Source organism: Pongo pygmaeus, chromosome 11, assembly GCF_028885625.2.
Source record: "Pongo pygmaeus isolate AG05252 chromosome 11, NHGRI_mPonPyg2-v2.0_pri, whole genome shotgun sequence".
Classification (NCBI taxonomy): Eukaryota; Metazoa; Chordata; class Mammalia; order Primates; family Hominidae; genus Pongo; species Pongo pygmaeus.
The window spans coordinates 65,854,739-65,870,210 of record NC_072384.2 but is presented as its reverse complement, the minus strand read 5'-3'; the positions used below and the strand labels follow the sequence as shown (position 1 = coordinate 65,870,210).

Here is a 15,472-nt window from a genome sequence, read left to right as displayed (position 1 = left end):
ATGGTGGCTTGAGAATGCTTTAAAAATGAATGGTACGTCAGTCAAAATTTTACCTGCAGGAAAAAATCACTATGTGTTTCTAGAGAAGTGACATTTTCAAAGCAGTATTTCATTTGACAACAGCATCAATAAAAATGTATTTTTTATTTATCTTTACATTTGTCCACTGTCTTAAATATTTATACTGACTCAATCTCATTCAGATTTTGGCAGATCTTCCACATGATTAATTGGACCAATTTTAAATAAATAAATTTATTTATTTATTTGAGATGGAGTCCCGCTCTGTGGTTCAGGCTGGAGTGCAGTGGCGCGATCTCGGCTCACCGCAACCTCTGCCTGCTGGGTTCAAGTAATTCTCCTGCCCCAGCCTCCTGAGTAGCTGAGATTGCAGGCACCCACACCATGCCTGGCTAATTTTTGTAATTTTATCAAAATAGGATTAAGTTATTTACAGGTAAGAGGCTCAGTGATGGAATGCAAAACAGAGCCTGAAATTATTGTAGAGTTGTGAGCATGTAGCTATTTTCCTGCTCCTTGAAATAAGAAAATATAGAGTTGTGAGCATGTAGCTATTTTCCTGCTCCTTGAAATAAGAAAATATCATATCATAGTCCCTCTAATCAAGATTAAAGAAACAAAATATTAAACACTACTTGCTTTCTACAAGAAATGTCAAAAGTTATCAAAGCAAATATACTGTTTAAAGGAATTATCTGGGAGATATTTTTAAGAAAATAACTTATTCTCTTAAATAAGTATAGCTTTCATACATAAGATAAACATTAATTATTACAAAAGCACAACATATTACAAAATTATATGGACATAATATGCACATACTCTAACTGAGCCACAATAGACTTGGCGCTCTGACACTAATAAATCATTTGGGAAGTGCAGTTTGGAGTATTTAGTACCTGTTATGTGGCCAAGAAGGTAACAGAGACCACTGAGACCTTTTCCAGTCTAATATAATGGGCACAACTCACATTTTTCCCTTTTAGTTATTAGGTAAAAATTAGTATTGGTGTTTACTTCAGTGATTTTTTAGGGGATTTACAATTTTTACTGTGAACACTTAGGGAAACCCACTTCCCACCTCATCCTATAGATTTTCCCTATGTGAAGGGTTTTCATAAAACCTTGGGGATGAAAGGAAGTCCCCCAAATAATTTTCCTGATGTCTGCTCCCAATATTTGACTTCAAGAATACCGTTTTCCAGGTAGTATGTTTAGAGCCATACCAGGCACACAGAGTCTCTAAAACTCTGGAGAGACTGTAATATTTCTTTGCTTGAAGGAAGGGATCATTCTTGTATTCTGTTCAGAGATTACATTAATTGTATTTAAATGTTTCTCAGAAGATAAACCAACTGTTGAAATTTATTTGCTTTTGACCCTGTTCAGCAATATTCAATGAATAAAAAAGAAAAAAAGTCTTAATGATAGTTCTTGAGCCACATGACTTTGTCTAATTAAAAAATATTTTGCAAATCTTCCTATAAAGTTCAAAACAACAAAGGTGAAATGGTGGGAATTTTCTTAAGAAAGGAAATTCTGCAGCAACCCAATCCTTTAAGCAATCAACATTCATTCTAGGGAAACTCTTGTATTGTTTAAAATTATATTTTACAAAATAACTAATGTCCTAAATGCCTCAACATTTTTAGAATCAGAAAAGGTGCTTAACTGGGATGTCCGAGATCATTTAGCTAGTAAGTAGTGAATCCAGTATTCAAAACCCAGGCTTTCTAGCTCCTGGACTTGTCCTAGACTCACTACTCTAAACTAAATCTCTGTTTAATATTACATGCACATATGAAATGTTTCATGTTTAAAAGGCCAATACATTCCTATTAATGGGAATATCCTCATTTAATATAATTAATATATTTTTAATTATGGAAGCATGATAAAATTATCCAAAGCAAGGAATTAAAATAGAAGGATGAGACAAGTTAATAATCTTATGAGCTCCATGAATACATGTTCATTATGTGCAAAACTCTTCCTGTTAAGCACTTTATACACAGTTAACCATCACAATCTAAACCACTCTTTGGAGCATGATTATTAACTCAGTTTTTCAAACTAGGAATCTTAGGCTCAGAGAGGTTATGTCATCTCCACAGGGTCAACAGCTCTAAAATGTGGAGCACAAATTGTAATGGGAAAGGCCAAGATGATTATTGACCTGTGAGCCACTGAAACCAGTGTGAAATTGTTCTGTATGGAATAGAAGTACACTTCATGATATATATTGTAACTGTTGCTGAAGGATTTTATTCATTTTACATTGGATCAAGTGGAAATCGAGCTATATATTAAAGATTTTACAAAAGTTCCAAATTAAGAAGAAACTATAGAAACTCATGTAAAATGAAAATTTTTTTAAAAAGTGTTTTCTAAGTAGTGTTTCATAAAGTAATACAAATTTTTAGTTATTAGGCTGATAAAATAAATCTATTTCTTTTAGTATCTTTGTCCTTTCTTTTTGAATGTTGTTATACATTCCTGAAAGTTGGAAGATCAGCGTTTTAAAATAAATGCTGGGAAAGACCTAATGTAACTCTTGATTATTTTACAGCATCAAGAGTTCTTCCTTCTTCTTGCTTATTGCCTAACAACAGATTATCTGAGGATGCTTTAGAGCTGACAGGTTTGGAGGATGAGGGATGAGTGAGTATGAGCAAAACTCTGAGGAGGAGCACTGCATGCCTCAAAAGAACTTGGAGAGAATAAGAGTTACCAAAAAAAAAAATTTGCCAGGCTATAATTGGAATGAAATAATATAAGTGACATGAATGATGCTTAAAATGTTGAGAATTAAAAGTAAATATTAAAACATTGAGAAACTTTTCTTTTTACCCTTTTTGGTTTATCATCTTCCTTCTCTCCTTCAACTTCTATTTTTTTCATTCAGTTTTTCCCCTCATTCCAACTCTTCTTTCTTTAATTGAACATAACAGAGATTCAGATTTCAAAATGTGTGTTGTTTCTATTGAATTGATTTTTTTTTTGAGACAGGGTCTAGGTCTGTCATCCAAGCTGGACTGCAGTGGTGCGATCATGGCTCACTGCAGACTCAACCTCCCCAGGCTCAGGTGATCCTCCCACCTTAGCTACTCTAGAGCAGTTGGGACTACAGGTGCACAGCTCCATGCCTGGCTAATTTTTGTACTTTTTGTAGAGACAAGGTTTCACCGTGTTGCCCATGCTGTTCTTGAACTCCTGCCCTCAAGTGATTCACCCTCCTTGACCTCTGAAAATGTTGGAATTACAGGCACGAGCCACTGTGCCTGGCCTATTGAATGGAATTTATGTTTATCCTTTCCAATTTTAAAATAGATAACTTTAAAGGTGTGTATTTTACATTCATTCTCTTCAAACCAAACAAAATCCAAAAACTTTTCTACTTTTTGAATTGAATTTTTTCTCTCCTTTTGAATAATAAAACCTGGTCATTAATTTATGTGTACTCATCTGATGTTTTTGATTTAACATAATCAAATGGAGGGTTCACATTAGTATTTTATGCTTTTTAAAAGTAGATATGCTTATGCTCTTCCCTAAAAATTTTATTTCAGCATTACTTAGATAAGCCCTGGCATCTGTATTTTTTTAAGTTACACAGATGATTTTTTTATATACCCTGGTCAATAGCCACAGTGGAGTATACCTTCATTCTGATATATACACTCTTGACAACCATAGGGACAAATGATACTTAGCTGCATTTTTAATATTACCTAACATAAGTGAAAGAGATTTTAAAACAGTAGTATTTAGGAAAACAGCAGATAATAAGACATTAATTTTGTGTTATGGGTTATTGGTATTAAGTATCATGTAATGCCCTCATCTCAAAGCTCATTATGGAAGAATTGGTGTCAGATAATAGGAAGATTGATATTGTTGAAAACCATGCATTCAGCAAGCCAGCCATAGGTAGCACCCAATGAAGTGTTCAGTATTCATCTAAGCAGAGAAAGTAGAAGACACAATCTTTACTGTAACTTTGAGTGTTTGCAGTGTGTCAGATGGCCCCTTGAAGAAGAAATATTAATAAAAATGAATTGCAAATTGTCTCCAATTTACCTGAAAGAGATCAAAATAATGTGTCTAAATATATGGTGTTTGAAAGGTGCAGAGTCAGTCCATATTTTTCAAGCCCAATGAAGGTAACAGAACAGTTTCTACTTAAGCAGCTGTTTGTTGGTTTCTTTGGCTCAAGAGAGAGGTATAATATCTTCTTTAATTTTACAGCTTTTTAATCATAATAATAACTATTATAAAATTAACAAATGCACATGGTAACTAATTCAAACAATTTTTGGTTTATCCCTTTAAAGCCATTATCTAGGGAATAATCACTTCCCGCTTTTTTAAAAAAAAGTTTTTCTGATATTTTCATTTTTATCTCTAAATAATATGCTTATGTCTCATTTTTATTTCATCAACTTATGTAATGTTTTCTAACTTTCTAATTTGAAAATGAGGAATTTATTTTATTTATGTAAACTTTTCTCTTTCTGCTCCATTCTCAAATTCCAAGCAGTTATGTTTTTATTTCTAAGAAATTCTATGGGTTGGATTTATACCTTTAAATGGAATATACCTGAACCTCTGTTTCTTGTTACTTGAACTTTAGCCAGGATGCACTGACTGCCTTCTATGAAAGATAAGGGGTCAGCTCTCCAACTTTTCCCTCGCCTCTAGTCCCCCTCTACCTCTCAATTTTTGTAAGCTATTCCATTACTTTTACATTGATAATATTTAACACATATATGTGTATATCTTGTCTTTGTGTAAAGTTCTATAATTGTACTTACATTTTATATATGCTTTGGTAATTGGCACATTTGTGAGATGATTAACTGATACAATTTAACAATATTATAATTATGTAAGTATTTTTCATTTTAAAACAAGTAACATGGTTTGATCTAGAGGAGGAATTTAAACCTCTCATTCAAACTCTGCTACTTGAAGAACACATCAAACTCAAGTGGATCCTCTCTGCTTCAATTCTACAAGTTGTTCAAGTTCATGCCTTATTTTGAATTGATTCCTATTTGGACAATATGGCTATTTACACATTCTGAAGAAACAAATTCCCTTTGCTTTTATTCACACTATTTGTGAAACAGTCTTGTATTCTATGTGTTTTAGAAGAACTTTTTTTTTTTTTTGCTCTACCTTAATCCAAAGTAACTTAAAAAAAAAGATAAAAAGGAGTTAAATTTTGAATTTTCTTATACCTAGAAATATATTTTGTTTGCCATCACACTTGATAATAGGTTGTCTGATAATAGAATTTGATTCAAAATATTTTCTCTCATCACACTGAAAGCATTGATTGTGTTCTAGTGTCAATTATGGCTAAGGAAATTTTAATGGCAATCTAATTGTCATTCTTTTTAGTTAGTTATCTTATTTTTGGAAGCTTACAAAATCTTGTTTCTATTGTTAATGCTCTAAACTTTCACAAGAATGGAACTTTTAAATTGATCTTCTTTTGTACTTTTAGCTTGATGACTCTTTGTGAATTTTCTGCTATTACTTTATTTATTATTTCCTATCTACCATTTGCTGCTCTCTTGAGACTAATGTCAAGCAACATGGATTATTCTATATCTTCTAAGTTTTATTTTGTACTTTTTTAATTTTTAAAATTCTCCTAAAAGATATAGAAAAATCTAAGATATAGAACTGCATGAATTTTTACCCGTACGTGTTTTCCCATGTAACCATCACATAGATCAAGGTATAGAACATTTCTAGCACCTGAGAATGCTCGTTGCTGCCCCATTCTGGTAAAGTGCTCCTTTTGGGTAAAGTGAAAGGTAACTACAATTATGACTTCTCCTTTTCAGCAAGCATTCTACTGAAATTTTTTCTCTTCACAAAGCATGACCTTTACCCAGAATTGATATCTTTGGTAGCCTATTTTTTTTTTAATAAAGGATACTCTGTCTCCTCAAATTTCTCTAGGAATACTAACTTTAGCTTCTCAATATCCCACAGTTTTTTTTTTTTTCCTAAAGTTAAAAGTTTGGTCTGTTCATCTTAGTCTTTCAATTTTATGTTTGGTAGATCTTCATTACCAATTTATTCTTGATAATCTATTAATATTTATGGAAGACAGGCCAGGTTGGTGTTGGCCAGGTTTGCATCTGTCTTTATACAGGTCTGTTTTCCAGACAAATACTCTCTTGAAAGAGAGGGATGACTGAAAGGTCTGTGTACATACATGTATGGTGTACTGATAGGCAGGCTACATTTTAGGATGCATGGATGAGAAGTAGGCAAGGGAGTCATCTTTCCCTCGACTCCACCCTGGTTCTAGCTAAAATGGACATGGATACCCTGGGAGTCCTACCTTAATTAATGCAGATATTATCCTTTTGGTGATAGCTTGGAGATAAACCACTCTGCTACATATTTAATATAGAGAGGGAAGTGGGACAATGTTTTCTGCAACATTATTGAATAAATAATCCATGGATTAATCAACTTGTTTTCTGATCTACATCACATATTTGCCATAGAAATCTGTGACTTCTCTGCTAGCAAGAAATTCTAACATTCTCAGATGAGTGTTCTAGACTGTAGCTTCTGCTTTGATCTCCTCACTGGGGTAATCTTATGATTTGTGATAACTTTTTTTGTCTTCCTCTGGTTTTTAGTGATATTATCTAACGTTTTCCCACTGTACATCTTTGTTTTTACTGCAATGGAAATTTGAAGGCCAGAGAGTGTGATAAACACATGGGATAAGACCATTGTCATGAACTGGGAGCTGACATTGCTTTGACTGGAAAGACGTGTGAAGAAAAATAGATGCTAGATAGACAAATACATGATATGATATTTGGACAGACATAGATCCATAGACTGATAAGCATAGATAAGACATATCTATATATATGTGTGTCTGCATACATAGAAAATAAGAAAGAGTTCAGAATAAATATTTCCATGTTGATTTTAACTATAGGAAATCTTAGATACAAGAATAACACATTCATTTTTTAATTTTAGTAGTTGCCTAAGTATTCTTTAATATGAGATTAATGGTGAGTGGGTAAGATAGTAATGAGAAAACAAAAGTACTGCCTTTATATGCAACACTGGGATTTCATTCTAAAGAAGATACAATCATAGTAATGTTAATAAAAGTGGAAATGTGGCAATATATTTTTCAAAATTGTAAATTAAACATGACAAGAATAAATATTGATTGATTTCACTGACTATATAAAATTAGGTCAAGTAATTTTAAATGATTTTTTTCAAAGTATATTTTCTTCCTTCTGGGTAGAAAAATATGACATTTTCATTGTACAAATTTGAAAAGTAAAGTATAAAGAAATTCATAAAAATAATCCATAGTCTCTTAACTAGGGCTAACCTTTGTTAAGTGCATTGTGTATTTAAATTAAATTTAATATAATTTTTAAAATTATTATTAATTTACATCTATCTGTGTATATAACCTGGATTCCACTTATTATGCATTATAATATTTTTATAATTCATTTAATTCATTAAATAGTCTTTGAAAGCTCTCTCTCAAAGATGCTCATTATTTCATTATACACTCATTACTTCATTTAGTGTAACCCTTACTGTTAGGATTTTGGATTGATTATAATTTTTCAATATTATAAAAACATTGTATTAAATATCTTTATACATGTTAGAGGACACCTGAGATTATTGTCTTTGAATAAATTCCTGGAAGGAAAATTATTTGGCAATATAAACGAATTTATGTGTTTAAGGCTTTTGATAGATATTACAAAATTACCCTCAAAAGGTTTGTACACTTTATTTATTTATTTATTTCAGACGGAGTCTCGCTCTCTTGCCCAGGCTGGAGTGCAGTGGCGCGATCTCGGCTCACTGCAAGCTCCGCCTCCTGGGTTCACGCCATTCTCTGCCTCAGCCTCCCGAGCAGCTGGGACCACAGGCGCCTGCCACCATGCCTGGCTAATTTTTCTGTATTTTTAGTAGAGACAGGTTTCACAGTGTTTGCCAGGTTGGTCTGGATCTCCTGACCTCATGATCCGCCCGCCTGGGCCTCCCAAAGTGCTTTGATTACAGGCGTGAGCCACTGCACCCGGCCAGTACACATTATTTATTCCTGTCATCCAGACAGGCAACAGTGATTTCCCCTATAACCTTTCTAATATCACTATTACTTTTGTTAAAATCTTTGCTAATGATTAATAGGCCAAATTTGGTTCCCCATGTTTATTTTAGTATTTGTTTCTTTGATTACTAGTGAGGTTTGACATGGTTACAAGTGTTTATCAATCATTTGTATTTTTAGATAATTATGTTATTTACTAAATTTTATGAGACATATTATCTTAATATCTTTATTCATTAAAGGAATAGCACTTCATCTGTCATTTGTATTGTACTTTTTTTATTTTGTGGATGTCTTCCACTTTTAAAAACCTTCATTGTTATGAGATTAAATCTAGCATTCTTTTTCTTTTTACATTTTGCCTTTGGTGTAATGCTTTACAAGTCCTCTCTACTCTCACATTATATAAGTATTCATTTTCACTTCTATTAGAATTTTTGAGCTTTATTTTTCCATTTAAATGTTTACTCCACCAGAAATCTCAAATCTTAAACTAAATACCTGACTAATGAAAACTCCTGTGGCCTGTTTATCCAGAAGACTAAGGGAAGAGGAAAGAAGCTGTAGTCACACATAGGTCCTGCCCCATCATTGCATCTTCCTTGCGTGTGCTGGTGAAGTGTGAGGCTCCATTTTTACTTATGTTGCCCTCTGTAACCTTGTCAGCCTATCATCTTGCCACCCCACTGGCCTTGTACAATAACTTCCAAGCAAACTCAGATGCCAACTAAAGCTGCTCTTCTTCAAAGCTATAAAACTAGTAAAATGAAAGGAAGTTTCACCTCTCCATACTAGAGGATGATGATGAAATCTGATCAAGGTCTCTTCAACTTACATTTCACAGATCATGATGTTAAGCAGGTGCTTAGTGTCTTCCTTTAATTTAGCTTGATCAGGGAAATATTGCCCATGCATGGTACCACTAGCATTGACCACCCTTTGCCTCTGCTTTTTTCATATACTTTAGTCATTCTGGAGCTGTGTTGAGCATGTGCATGGGGGTTGAGGGAGACAGAGACAGAGGAGAATACGAATATTGGAAGAATTGAACTGGTAATGGACATCTGAGTTCACAACATCTGTGTACCTAGATTTTCGTCAAATAATTCTTGAAAGAGATGGTACCCTCCAGTTGAATGTAGAATCTACAAAAACACCAGTTATTCAAGCCAACTTTTCTTCAAGAGCCACAGTATGTCTACACTGAAAGTCTAGTGAGGCAAGTTATCCCGTCTTCTCACCTTTATGATTTCCAAAAGTGTTGAGGAATCTCCAAAGCACAAGTGGCAACTGCTTTGATTTGATTCATTGATTTGTTTCCTTTTTACTAAATCTCCTCTTATTCTGAGGACAATTTTCACATATTTTAGGATTCAAAATTCTTAATGCATATTCATAGTAGTTTTATTGAGGTATAATTTACACACCATAAAAATCACCATTTTAAAGTGTATCACTCAGTGGTTTTTAGTATGTTCACAAAGGTATGCAACCATCATCATTATGTAATTTTAGAATATTTTTATCACCCCAAAAGAAGCCCCATACTCTTTAACCATTAAACACATAACCATCAGTAATCACTTCCTATTACACCCAGCCTCTGACAAAAAATACTCTACATTTTGTTTCTGGGGATTTGCCTATTCTGGACATTTCATAAGATGGAATCATATGATATGTGGCCTTTTGGCTCTGTGTTCTGTCACAGGGTTTTCATCACATCCATGTCGTAACATGTACCTATACTTCATTTGTTTTTATTGCTAAATACTAATTCAGTGTGTGAATATCCCACATTCCTTTATCCATTTATTCATTGGTGAGTAATGAGGTTGTGTTTACTTTTTGGCTATTATGAATAATGCTGCTGAACATTGATGTAAACGTTCTTGTGTGGACATATGTTTTAAATTCCCTTGAGTCTGTACCTAGTAGTGGAATTGCCGAGTCATAACTTACTCTTTACCTTTCAGAATCATCCTACTTTCAAATGTGTACATGCAATATCCCTTATTTTTCACTACATTCTTTAAAAAACTTTATCCTAACTTTGGTTTCCATCAAAATACAAGCATACTTCATTTTATGGGGTTTGCTTTATTGCACTTCAAGACACTGCATTCTTTACAAGTTGAAGTTTTGTGGCAACCCTGCATTAAGCAAGTCTGTCAGCATAATTTTTTCAATAGCATGTGCTCACTTCATGCATCTGTGTCACACTTTGGCAATTCTCACAATATTTCAAACTTTGTAATTGCCATTATTTATTATTACTGTATGTGTTATTGTGATCTACGATCAGTGATCTTTGTTGTTACTATGGTAATTGTTTTGGGGTGCTATGAACCACATCCACATAAGACAGTAAACAATCATTAAATGTGACGTGTTCTGTTTCAGCATTCCTATCTCTCTCCCTTTCCTCAGGCTTCCCTGTTCCCTGACACACAACGATATTAAAATTAGGCCAATTAGTAACCCGTTCCCACCCTTAATGTTCAAGTAAAGGAAGAATTGCACATTTCTCACTTTAAATCAGAAGCTAGAAATGATTAAGCTTAGTGAGGAAGGCATGTTGAAAGCCAAGATAGGCCAAAATCTAGGCCTCTTGCACTAAGTACTTAGCCAAGTTGTGAATGCAAAGGAAACGTTCTTGAAGGAAATCAAATGTGCTACTCCAGTGAATACATGAATGATAAGAAAATAAAACAGCCTTATTGCAAATATAGAGAAAGTTTTAGTGATCTAGATAGAAGATCAAACCAGCCACAACATTTCCTTAAGCCAAAGCCTAATCCACAGCAAGGCCATAACTCCAATTGTATGAAGGCTGAGAGGTGAAGAAGCTGGAAAAAAAAAGTTTGAAGCTGGCAGACCGTACCCCATGAGGTTGAAGGAAAGAAGTCATTGCCATAACATAAAAATGCAAGGTGAAACAGCAAGTGCCGATGGAGAAGATGCAGCAAGTTATTCAGAAGATCTAGCTAAGATCATTGATAAGAGTGGTTACATTAAACAACAGATTTTCAATGTAGGTCTAACAGCCTTCTACTAGAAGAATATATTATAGCTAGAAAGGAGAAGTCAATGCCTGGCTTCAAAGCTTCAAAGAACAGGCTGACTCTCTTGTTAAGGGATAATGCAGCTGATGACTTTAAATTGAAGCAAATGCTTATTTATCGTTCAGAAAATCTTAGAATTATATTATTTAATTATTCAGAAAAATAATAATTATTTAATATTCAGAAAATTAAATAATAACTATATTATTTAATCAGAAAAATAAATAATAATTATATTATTTAATCATTCAGGAAATCTCTTAAGAATTATACTAAATCTACTCTGCCTGTGCTCTATAAATAGAACAACAAAGCCTGGATGACAGCACATCTGTTTACAGCATGGTTCACTAAATATTTTAGGCCCAGTGTTGATACCTACAGCTCAGGAAAAAAAAAAAAAAAAAAAAGATTTATTTTAAAATATCACTGCCTATTGACAATGTGCCTGGTCACTCAAGAGCTCTAATGGAGATGTACAAGGGCATTAATGTTATTTTCATGCCTGCTAACGCTATCCATTCTGTAGCCTATGGGCCAAAGAGTAATTTCAACTTTTAAGTCTTATTTTTTAACAAATACATTTTATAAGACTATAGCTGCCATAGATAGTGATTCCTCTGATGGGTCTGGGAAAAGTAAATTGAAAATCTTCTGGAAAGGATTCAACATTCTAGATGTTATTAGAACATTAATGATTTGTGGGAGGAGGGCAATATACAAACATTAATAGGAAATTGGAATGAGTTGATTCCAACTCTCATGGATGACTATGAGGGGTTTAAGACTTCAGTGATGGAAAGAACTGCAGATGTGGTGGAAATAGCAAGAGAATTAGAATTAGAGATGGAGCCTAAAATTGTGACTAAATTGCTGCAATCTCGCGGTAACTTGAATGGATGAGGAGTTGCTTCTGATTGGTAAGCAAAGAAACTGGTTTCGTGAGATGGAATCTTCTCCTGGTCAAGATTTTATGAACATTGTTGAAATGACAGCAAAGGATTTAGAATATTAGATAAGTTTAGTTGATAAAACAGCATCGGGCTGGAGAGTGGTGCTACCAAAGGCATTATCATAAAGACTTTTAAAAGAGGAAAGTTGAGTTGAATTGCACCAAAGGTAAATATAGATGAAAAAAGGGGAATTTAGGAAAATTTATTCAGAAAATTGTCGTTTTTTACTTTAAAGCTGTGAAGTGTAAACTTCAAATTTCTGAGTATAAAGATGGTTAGAAGGCACGAAAGATAAGTCCCACCCATTGTCTGACACATAGTAGTCCCTTAACAAGCTGATAATTCTATGAACATGTTACCTTTTGTAGTTGAAACTAAAAATCTGTTTATGTTGTTATTATTATTTTTTAATGGGCCTTTCTTGGCAGGCAAATAGTTAAGTCTTTATTTCTTTGTTTTCATCCAGGCCTCTTATATGAGGAGCTGAAGAGGAATTAAAATATACAGGATGAAAAGATGGCAATGTTGCCTCCCCCAGGACCTCAGAGCTTTGTCCACTTCACAAAACAGTCTCTTGCCCTCATTGAACAACGCATTGCTGAAAGAAAATCAAAGGAACCCAAAGAAGAAAAGAAAGATGATGACGAAGAAGCCCCAAAGCCAAGCAGTGACTTGGAAGCTGGCAAACAGCTGCCCTTCATCTATGGGGACATTCCTCCCGGCATGGTGTCAGAGCCCCTGGAGGACTTGGACCCCTACTATGCAGACAAAAAGGTGAGTTTATTTTGACTTCAGTGGTCAGTTTCTGTTGGCTTCCTTCTGTATAAAAATTATTTTAAATTGAGATTAGTGAAATTTAGTGAATAACCACATCATGACCAGAGTGTTAAATTAAATATATTTGTATATAGGATATTCAGAATCTGTACTTTTTCAAATTTTTCATTGAAATTGGCTCTGGCATTGGCATACTGCTTTTAATTTTTTACAACTTTTAAAATTGCTTAGTATAATGTTTAGTATAACATAGTATACATTGTTTAGTATAATTGTTTAGCATAACATTTTTGGACATGACACAGTGATCTGCCAAATTTTATAATCATACCTATTTTTTCCTGCTAATAATTAACTCTCATGTGTATGCAGACCCAAAAATCACTTAAAAGTTTTTAATGCAAATGCAAATTGCTAATTTCAATTTTAAAATACCAACAATTCTTTTTATTAAAATTTCAAGTATAAAGTAACTTGATCTTGCCAATACTATGTAGTATGTTGCAATTTTTCATGTTAGCTCAGATGACCTCTGGTTTATAGTCTCCCTGATAATTTTGACAGTCACATGACCCTGTTCCCTCTTCACTCTCATTCTTCCCCCTTTGTATTTTTCTGTATGATATCTGTCACATCTTGCCTTATATTAGTTACTTTCTTCTTTTCATTTTTCTAGGAAGTTCCTTGAATACAAAACTCATGCCTTATTTTTGTTCAAACTCCTTTTCATTACCTGTTATGATATAGTTTCTCACTACACATGTATTAGTCCTTTTTTTTTTTTTTTTTTTGAGACAGTCTCCCTCTGTCACCTAGGCTGGAGTGCAGTGGCACGATTTTGGCTCACTGCAAGCTCCGCCTCCCGGGTTCATGCCATTCTCCCATCTCAGCCTCCAGGGTAGCTGGGACTACAGGTACCCACCACCACACCTGGCTAATTTTGTTTTTGTATTTTTAGTAGAGATGGGGTTTCACTGTGTTAGCCAGGATGGTCTCGATCTCCTGACCTTGTGTTCTGCCCACCTTGGCCTCCTAAAGTGCCGAGAATACAGGCGTGAGCCACCATGCCCGGCCATATTAGTCCATTTTTACACTGCTATAAAGAGCTACCTGAGACTGGGTAATTTATAAAGAAAAGAGATTTAATTTACTCACTGTTCTGAATGGCAGGGGAGGCCTCAGGAAACTTACAATCATGATTGAAGGCAAAGGGGAAGCAAGGCACATCTTACATGGTGCAGGAGAGAGAGAAAGAGGAGGGAAGCGCCACACTTTTAAACCCATCAGATCTCATGAGAACTCACTCACTATCATGAGAACAGCATTGGGGAAACCACTCCCATGATCCAATCACTTCCCACCAGGTCGCTTCCCCTGACACGTGGGGATTACAATTCAAAATGAGATTGGGCGGGGACACAGCCAAACCATGTCAATACAATTGCAGAAAGAATGGATGAATAATTTTTTAAAAATACAATCTACTGAGATTTAAGACAAAAAGGATTGTACTTGAGGACTAAATATTAATTTTAAAATAATTTTCTATGTAAAAGTGAATTTTACATTCAATTGTATTTAGATATAACTGATATAGTGAAAGGGAACAGGAAAATAAAAGGACACCTGAAAATAATAGACTCTGATTTGTTTTCTTGAGAGAACGCTGCCGCATACAAATAAAAAGCCTGACTCACAGACTTACCTCCTGAATATGGTGAGAAATGCTTATTGCCAGAAACCCACTGATAACCCTATATAAAACTTAGAAAACCAGTGTCTTTCAACTAACACAAGTCATCTTCCTGCCAACCGGTGAAAATTAAGGCAGGGATTTGAACTTTGTCTTTCTGATTTCTAAGCCAATGTTTTAGGTTGTTTTAATATTTTGTTGTTACTGCTATTTGTTTTTATTTCTTAACTGAATACTAAAGCTATGGAAAAGAACACTTATGGAATGGCTACAATAACATTTCAAGAATATTTGCTTCTATTCATGTCGTTTTTTAAATTACCATGATTAGTAAGTGAGGAATCCTCTCAATTTAAGTCCCTTTTAAAAGCTAATATTAGTATTATAACTAAAATAAAGAAATTGAACTCAGTGATTGGAAGGATTCTTCCAACTCTGACATTCCTTAAACTTAGGAAAATATTTTTTGAAATAATTCATATTTTGGAACACGTGCTGCTAACCATAACAATTGCCAGCAAGTATTAAAATTCTCAAGGTTTTATGATAAAAATATTAGAGATAGCTAGTTTCTATTTGGCTTTCTTAAAATGCAATGTAATGGAAGGGAAAGAAGTTGTACTTTAAAATAACTTAAATAACCACAGTTATTGTTACTGTTGAAAGCAAATGAAAAATATAAAATACAGTATTTTGAAAGCTCTAAGCAATACATGCTAACAAATAGCTCAATTTTTAAATTTACTATGAAGAAATGGACTTGGAGTTCATTGGCCAAGGTGACATTGATAGATGCATTGATGACATTAGAACCACATTGCTG

At 34.0% G+C, this 15,472-nt stretch overlaps 1 protein-coding gene across 1 annotated transcript in view; it reads left to right on the top strand.

Annotated features, from left to right (window-relative positions):
- The window catches only part of SCN9A (sodium voltage-gated channel alpha subunit 9), a 178,909-nt gene that overhangs the window by 52,754 nt on the left and 110,683 nt on the right, over window positions 1-15,472 (top strand). The window contains exon 2 of the mRNA XM_063647615.1: window positions 12,646-12,953. Within this exon, the coding sequence (XP_063503685.1) occupies window positions 12,696-12,953 (258 nt within the window). The 5' untranslated portion in view covers window positions 12,646-12,695. The remainder of the gene's footprint in view (window positions 1-12,645; window positions 12,954-15,472) is intronic.